At 35.3% G+C, this 7819-nt stretch overlaps 1 protein-coding gene across 3 annotated transcripts; it reads left to right on the top strand.

Moving 5' to 3' along the window:
* Positions 1–2611: 2611 nt before the first annotated feature.
* Positions 2612–7481, top strand: si:dkey-1c11.1 (draxin-B). Of its 3 annotated transcripts, none has more exons than XM_035522629.1 (7): positions 2612–2685; positions 5222–5325; positions 5768–5865; positions 6476–6572; positions 6824–6916; positions 7006–7080; positions 7181–7481. In XM_035522629.1, the coding sequence occupies exons 2-7, from the start codon at positions 5223–5225 to the stop codon at positions 7291–7293; spliced, it is 579 nt and encodes a 192-aa protein (XP_035378522.1). In that variant the 5' UTR covers positions 2612–2685; position 5222; the 3' UTR covers positions 7294–7481. The 3 variants fall into 3 exon arrangements, with proteins under 3 accessions (XP_035378522.1, XP_035378521.1, XP_035378523.1); XM_035522628.1 differs by having other exon boundaries at positions 7006–7095; XM_035522630.1 differs by having other exon boundaries at positions 5764–5865; positions 7006–7095.
* Positions 7482–7819: the final 338 nt, after the last annotated feature.

Genomic DNA, 7819 nt, shown 5'->3' with positions numbered 1-7819 from the left:
AATATATAATTTATTTATATATATATATATATATATATATATATATATATATATATATATATAATTTATATATATATATATATATATATATATAAAATTTATTTATATATATATAATTTATTTATATATATATATTAATATATATATATATATTATTAATAAATTATATATATATATATATATATATATATATATATATAATTTATTAATAATATATATATATAATTTATTCATAATTTATTTATATATATAGTTTATTATTAATAAAATATATATATATATTATTAATGATAAATCATATATTTATTAATAAAGCATATATATTTATTAATAATTAATAAATATATATTTATTATTAATAAATATATATGATTTATTAATAATTAATAAATAATATATATGCTTTATTAATAAATATATATGATTTATTAATAAATATATATGCTTTATTAATAAATATATATGATTTATTAGTAATAAATATAATTTATTATTAATACATTAAATATATATATATTTTATTAAATAAATATTATTAATAAATTTATTTAAGTCAGCTTACATGTGCAAGCTTGTGAAATGTATCATTCAGTTCAGATTTACTTGTATAGTACTTTTCATGACGGGTGTTATCACAAACCAGCTGTACTGACATCAGGGTCCAATTACAAGGCAACGTTAGTAAAGAAATTCCTTTCAGATAACGAGTTGTGGTTGCTCTCAAGGGTTCTTCAAGTGTATCGCATCGTCTGGTAGACACCAGATATCACAAGCAATGGGAGATGGGAGCCAATTTAAAAAAAGATGGGAACATACAGTAATTAGTAACATGTTAGGAAAGACAGATACATAGCAAGCTTAGCCACTAAACAGAAATCTTTTTTCCCCTCTTAAAATCTGTAAAGTTTTTAAACAAGGCTATTTCTTACTAGCCATCTTCTAAACTGGGCATATGCAGTAGCTCCCATTTGAAGACAGACACCGCTCAAATTGGAATAAAAAAAACCCCCAAATAAACTCAGAAGCTTTGTGACCAGGCAGTTCTTGAAACTGAGAGACAGAGGGTCCCGACTGCTGAGTGCTAGACTTGGAGCAAGGACGCAAGTTTTTCCGGTTTTCCATATTCGCTCTTTGGCATCACTCTTAAGTTTGTTGCGATAACCCCTTCCCCTTTCATTCAGTTTTAATCAGAACAAAAGTCTGAAGTCAGCGGCTGCTATAACGACACTACCAACCCGCACCTCTGATGGCTAGCTAGGCAGCAAGCTCGACACAAACATGCATTTGTTCCTGCAAGATAAACTTGCTTTCCGTCTAGCGCTAGAAGCAACTCATTACTAGCCAAATATAGCTACCTTTGGGTGAGCTTTGTTTTGCAGCCAGTTATCAGTTAGCTAGTTGTTCCTGTTCGGGTCATGGGTTGTCGAGTGCTGTCATTCTGTGTCCGTTACGAGGCAAAATTTAATTCCTCCTTACCATCTTCCAACTGTATGACATGCTGCGAGCTAGTTAGCTAACTAGTTAGCCAATTGCCCATTTAAAGTAGGATGTCCGAATTACCAAACCAAGGTCACTACTGCTAGGTCTACAAACTCCTACCTGGTTAATAAGGGTATGAATAAATAAATTCTTGAGTGAATTAGCGCGTATGTAAATCCAAAAAATAAACAAACTTGAGCAATGGTTCTTCAGCCAATTAAGATCTGTAGTGAACTAGTCTGGTCTGACCTTGTTCGTGAGTGATTGGGTGAAGAAAGTTCAAGTCTACTGGCCGTCAAACCCAGTAGGTGGAGCTCATTATCATACTATAGAACGGCGTAAAAAAACGGTGTTTTTGATGGTTTTTGTGCGGCGTATTTTACGGCGTAGTGAAAAATGACGCCGTATTTTGCGGCGTAAAAGCGTCTAAAACGCCGCTTTTCGGCGTTTTACAAATAAAACGCGTTTCGTTTGAGGAGAATGTTGACCGCTTTGGCTTTCCATACATGCGCTCTTGAGGACTCGTGCACCTTGTGTCTGTTGCTGACGTCACCAAATTGTGGCCTTTGAGGAAGACTGCGGGGCTTAGGGCGGCATTTATATATAATATACAATCTATTGATGCAACAATATGTATACTGAATGTTAAGGGTTTGGCTTGGTAATGTGCTTGTTTAGTTTATTATTCCTGTGTGGAATCTGCACAACACTAGTCACCACCAGTTTCTTATTGTGTGAGCCCACAGTCATTGTGGCGGGTTATTCCAAGTTAAATCGCTTCTTGTTGCCTGGTTTCAATAGCCTTCAAGTTCCTGAGACTTGAGGGCCAACGCCTCCTAATTTTGCCATGTTACAATTCAGCCTCCAATTTCTGTATAAAAAGCAGTTAATCATAATCTTTAAGATATTTGAATGCATTGTTGAATTATTACTAGATTCATATAAAAAAAAAATCACAGTAAAATATTAACTGAACCGCATAACCTCTCGTTTTTAGTCATCATTCGTAAGACTTTTACGCCCCCAAACCCCGCAACCAATCCCTCCTATCGACAACCTGCGTAATTCCTTATGCACAGCGCGTATCGCCTACATTATCTGTGGTGCTGGAGTGCCACTTGCAGATTTTCACGCTACTTTGGAACAAGATATTAACCTGTAGGCTAGCCAAACACCGACTGATTACATTCTGCGGCAATCAACCAGGTGATTTATGCGCTTATCTTTATTTTTGCATGCATAGAAATTGTACTGATTGTTTATTCTTTGACCAACTCACCAAATGTATTTGAAACTGTATTTCAAGTAACTACTCCCTACGCCTACGATGAGTCGATTTATTAGTAAATATATAAACAGTTGACGCGTGGTGATTTCAAAGGATTTACAATGTTTGGTTAATTCGTATTATGCTACAGCACCAAGAAGAAAAGGAAAGTGCATGCATTATTAATGTTACCGTGCCAATAACAATGTATTTGTCTCCATATACAAATAAGAATAGAGTAAAAGAAAAAAAATGGTGGTTGATGGTATGAATGAGCAACATTTCTACAACACCAGCAGCATAGAATCATGATATTCAAGATGATGATGAAACATTGTCATATGCAGTATTTGTTCATTAAGTATAAAATTACCTTCTGTGAAGGTTCAGTGCTCTGACACATGACCATAGTGAGCTGCTCAGAGAGCTTCATAAAGAGTTTTCATTTGCAGCCTTGGAATATTAGTATTACAAGCCACGACTCTATGGACATCAACAGGATTTTTAATAATAAAAATAAGAAAATGGTTCATAGGCAAGGGGCAATTTTTTAAAACCTCATGGAGAAGTCAACTGGCTACTTCTCCTGCATGGGCCTTGTAGAAGCCTTGATGCCAGCAGGGACTGTAGATTGAGCATAGGATTGCTCTGGGTTATGTAAAAGATTTGTGGAATAATTAATCATCAGTTGTGCAGAAGAGTCAAAGCAGCTTGTTAACTGCAGGCCTTAGGCTAATCACAACATAATGTGGTTTGGTCTCGCAATATCAATGTTATATGATGAAATATTAACAAGAGGTTTTTTCTATACTTAGTTTTGGAGTGTGATTTTAGGTTCAGTGTTATTAGATGCAGTAAAGCTATGCTCTGTCAACATCAGTGTCTTTGTAATTATTCACTCATGAAAAGATTATCTACACTGAAACCTTTAGAAACCCAACCAGATTTTTGAATTCTCAGGATTATAGTATTTTGTGGTTATAATAATGTAATTTAATGTATTTCTGAAATTTAGAGCTGCTTATCTCTGTGGAGTTGTTTCCAGTGCAGAATTTGTTAAATCTTTTGTGTCAAGACATGAAAGCAATCGAGGCTTAGTCATGTCACTTCCAAAAAGTGTGTAATCCTTTCTTTACAGGATACAACCATTAGCTCTGATCAATCCTTCATCCCCATCTCAAAGATGCTTACAAAAGTACAGCCATTTAAAGGGTCTTACATGTCTCTGCGTTGTTTTGTTTTATGTTTGTGATCAAATGTGAAATGGAAAAAAAATGCAGAAATATACAGAGAGAAAACTAAACACCAAGATTTATATCCAGCCCAACTACACCCCCCCCCCCCCCCCCCAAAAAAAAAACCCACTGTGGTTTAATTAGATGCCATAGAATCATATGTTTAGAATATGGGACAGACACTCCTTCATGATAAACCCATGAATTTTGTTACATGGTATAAATATTTGAGTACGTTATAGACAATAAATTGAAATATTATGCCAGTGTGGAAATTATTATAAAGAAGTATCAGTATTATAATTTATAAGGAAAGTGAACTTATTTAGTTGAGCAAGTATACTCTTAAATGTTTTATAGTAACCTAATTTTAAGTGTTATTGTTTTTTCTTTAATTTGTTGGTTTAACTCACTGGCTTGTCAGAACAAAAACATTTTGAGAAATGTGTGCACATGGATCAAAATAATTCTAGTTTCTTTGAGGTTACATATTTTTTAGATCAAAACATAAGGAAAGCTAAACCTATTAAGTTCTTCTTATATTTTGTCCAGTGCCTTTGAATGACTACATTAAACCACTAAGATGTCAAGAAGTAAGAACAAATAATGTAATGTGCACTTTTGTACCAATAGATTTTAAATTGTGCAGTATTAGGCTGTAAGTGTGGCATCGATGTATCTTAAATACTGATATTAATAAGCTTTTTAGCTATTTAAGAATTCAGGGTAATGAGGTGGGTTTGTTTGTTTGGTATTAGCATTGATGGTTAAGGTCATTAATGTAAATTCTTGCATGCTGATGAAATATACATTGAGGTCAAATTAAGTTTGACTGACTGACTCCTATTGTATTCTGCATGTTTTTGCATCTCAAACAATATTACTTTCAGACATCACAGTATTTTCTGCATTTTCTCTGTTAGTTAAAAAAAATGACCCTATTTTGGCCTAACCCACTGAATCTTGACTCCACAATCCCCCTTGCCATAAAGTAGTCTGTTACACATAAACTGAAGTTGAAGTGTCTTAGCAGAATCTGTGTATATACATTTGTAAGTTGTTCATATATTTGTAAGGGTTTTTTCCCAGACAAATCATTTGGGAAAAGGAGATAAAATGTCCATAGCATTACTGTTAGATCATGTGCTCATATATTTTTCCAATATCGTCTGTGCACTGACTTTATCAGTGGAGCAAATATGCATTTGTCAGATGTGCCTTTTTTCTTTCTCATACTTAGGATGGCAACCCCTTGTTGGTGTTTTCTCTCATCTCTCTTGTTTGCCATGGTCGCAGTGACCCAGACTGTTGATGCCATCACGGAATCAATCAAGAATACTGCAGGTGAACATTTTGCTCGCACTCCTATCACGCACCCAAGTGGGAGACATCAGAGGAAGCTGGGTGCACTCAGTAAAGCACTGGATGCTGGACAACCGAGGAATAAGCCTCAGCATCTCATGATTAAGAGCTTGCATGACAGGCCTGAGCTGAAGGGCTTCAGCCCTGTGTGTGTAGAGATGGGTCTCAGAGACAAGGGGAACATAGGTGGTCACAGAGAGAGGGCTTTTCAGGGGCATGGTTGCTTAGCACTTGAGCAGAAGAATGTCTCTCCTGACAGTGAAAGGCAAGAGGTGTCACTCTGCGTTTGCAGGGCACAGGACTTTAGCTCTATGTGGCAGAGGTAATCACCAAACGCACTTCTATTGTAGCTAAATGTACAGTTTTTATGTAATATATCTATTACTGTGTTTTTAATATTTTACTCCGTTCCCATCCGAGTCAGAGGATACTACAGTGAGCTATGACCGCTCCATCTCCTCAGTAACTACTGTGACAAGGGAAGAACACTCTTCTCCACCCTCTCTACCCTCTGACCTACAGGTAACCATGACTTAACTGACCAATTTTAGCAATAGACTCAAATTCAAATTGATTTGTATTGCAGTTTGTACATGTCACAAAGCAACTTTACAGAAATCACGTACACAGAGAATCCAGGTCCAGTCCCCTAATGAGCAAGGCAAGGCAATAGTGGTAAAGAAATTCTCCCTGAGATAAAGAGGAAGAAACCTTCAGATGAATCAAACTAAAATTATTTTAGTTTGATCAGCACTTCTGCAGTACTATTGTAATAAATGAGCCTAAATGAAATGGTTACATTCAGGCCATATTTGTGTGTAACATTATATTATTGGTAATGTTGACTTCCCAAAAATAAATTGCCAGATAAAACACAGAGCAAGTACTTCATGTGTTTTTAGGCCCTCTGGGTTTATGTACCAAGTTGATAAGTTTTCTGAACTCCTTATCGGCACTCAGCAAATAACTACTGATCTTGTATTTCTTTTAAGATGTCTAGTTTTACCTTGATTTTAGACCCCATATGTGATTTGAGTGATTTGTTTTCACAAAAATGTGACTGCTGAAATGATCTGAATTAGCATGTGGCTCATACATTTTATTTGGGCTGTGTGTGTGTTATGCCTTGCAGGAAGACAGCAGTTTAGATAAGAATGTGGTCTCTATCCTGGGCAGGGAATTTTTTCACTGGGATGATTGGGAGTCTGCGAGACTGATGGAAAAGAAAAGTAAGACGAGTCCACTTACAGAAACGGTTTTCAATCTTCTATCTTTCAGTGCTGTCTCATGATTGATATAGAGCTTTATTTTATAATTGATATATATCCTTTATAAAACTGTATTATCTGCTGTAGAACTGCTTCCCTGACTCTATAATGATTTCACTATTATCAGCCGAGGTCTAAACTCCATCTAAACACTATTATTATCTAATCTAAAAACTGGATGTGCTTTACAACAAAATGCAATGTGGTTACAGACAGGCAGCACATAAAGAGCTCTAGCAATGGGAAGCAGGCAATGCATCTTCAAACAATCATCAGCTGTGAACATCATTTGGACTGTGTGCCAGGTCTCATTTCTCCCTGTTATCTTTCATTTCAAGAAAGAATAATGGTAGCGTATATTGTGGCAATGTTTTAGAGGTTGGTTATGTGACAGGTTCATGCTGCAACCTCAGAAAACACATGTGCGAAGTTCAGAATCGAGGCCTCAACAACAAGTGCTATGACAACTGTATGTGTAAAAGGGGTAAGCAGTTGCATTAAGTCATTACAAAAGCTAATGAGAGACTCTCCCAGGTGACATAAAGTCTTTTATATATAACCTTTTGTAGGGTTCCAGTGCTTGGCTAAGCTTCACCACAATGATCGTGTAATCCAAAAAAAGGGAAGGTGTGTTCATCCTGAGGATATAAACATCAGTCACAGGATCTTCACTGCCATCTGAAAAGTTTTATATTGTCAGTAATTTCCCAAATTCAAATGTGTTTGTCTAGTGTTTTAATATTTTTTGTGTGTTGTGTAATGAACCCATTTGTCATTTAAACACATTTGTGATCACATTTATCATTTTGTAACACTAGTAATATTGCTGGTATCACTGCAGCTTTCCACAGAATGGCTGGGATTTAGAAAATATACAGTTTGTGAATTACAACTTAATATAAGTGTTTATTTATATAAAAAAATATAAATAACTTTGTGAAGAAGGAGGATTTCAAAGAAATCCAATTATTATGACTATTTTTATTTGTTGTCATGACATGCATCACAAATAGAAGTAAACGCAGGTCTCAAACGTAAGGGTTTAATAAAGGATTACGTACACCAAAAAAAAAAAAAAAAACCCCAAAAAACGAAAGAAAGCCGTAATGACCGACAATCGGCGACGACAACACAAACATCTTATAAAGGCAGAACATAACAAGATGATAGCACAAAGCTGATGCGCGAACGGGCACAATACGCACCAC

Source organism: Electrophorus electricus, chromosome 24 (assembly GCF_013358815.1).
Source record: "Electrophorus electricus isolate fEleEle1 chromosome 24, fEleEle1.pri, whole genome shotgun sequence".
In the NCBI taxonomy this organism is placed as follows: domain Eukaryota; kingdom Metazoa; phylum Chordata; class Actinopteri; order Gymnotiformes; family Gymnotidae; genus Electrophorus; species Electrophorus electricus.
This window is presented reverse-complemented; position numbering and strand designations above follow the sequence as displayed.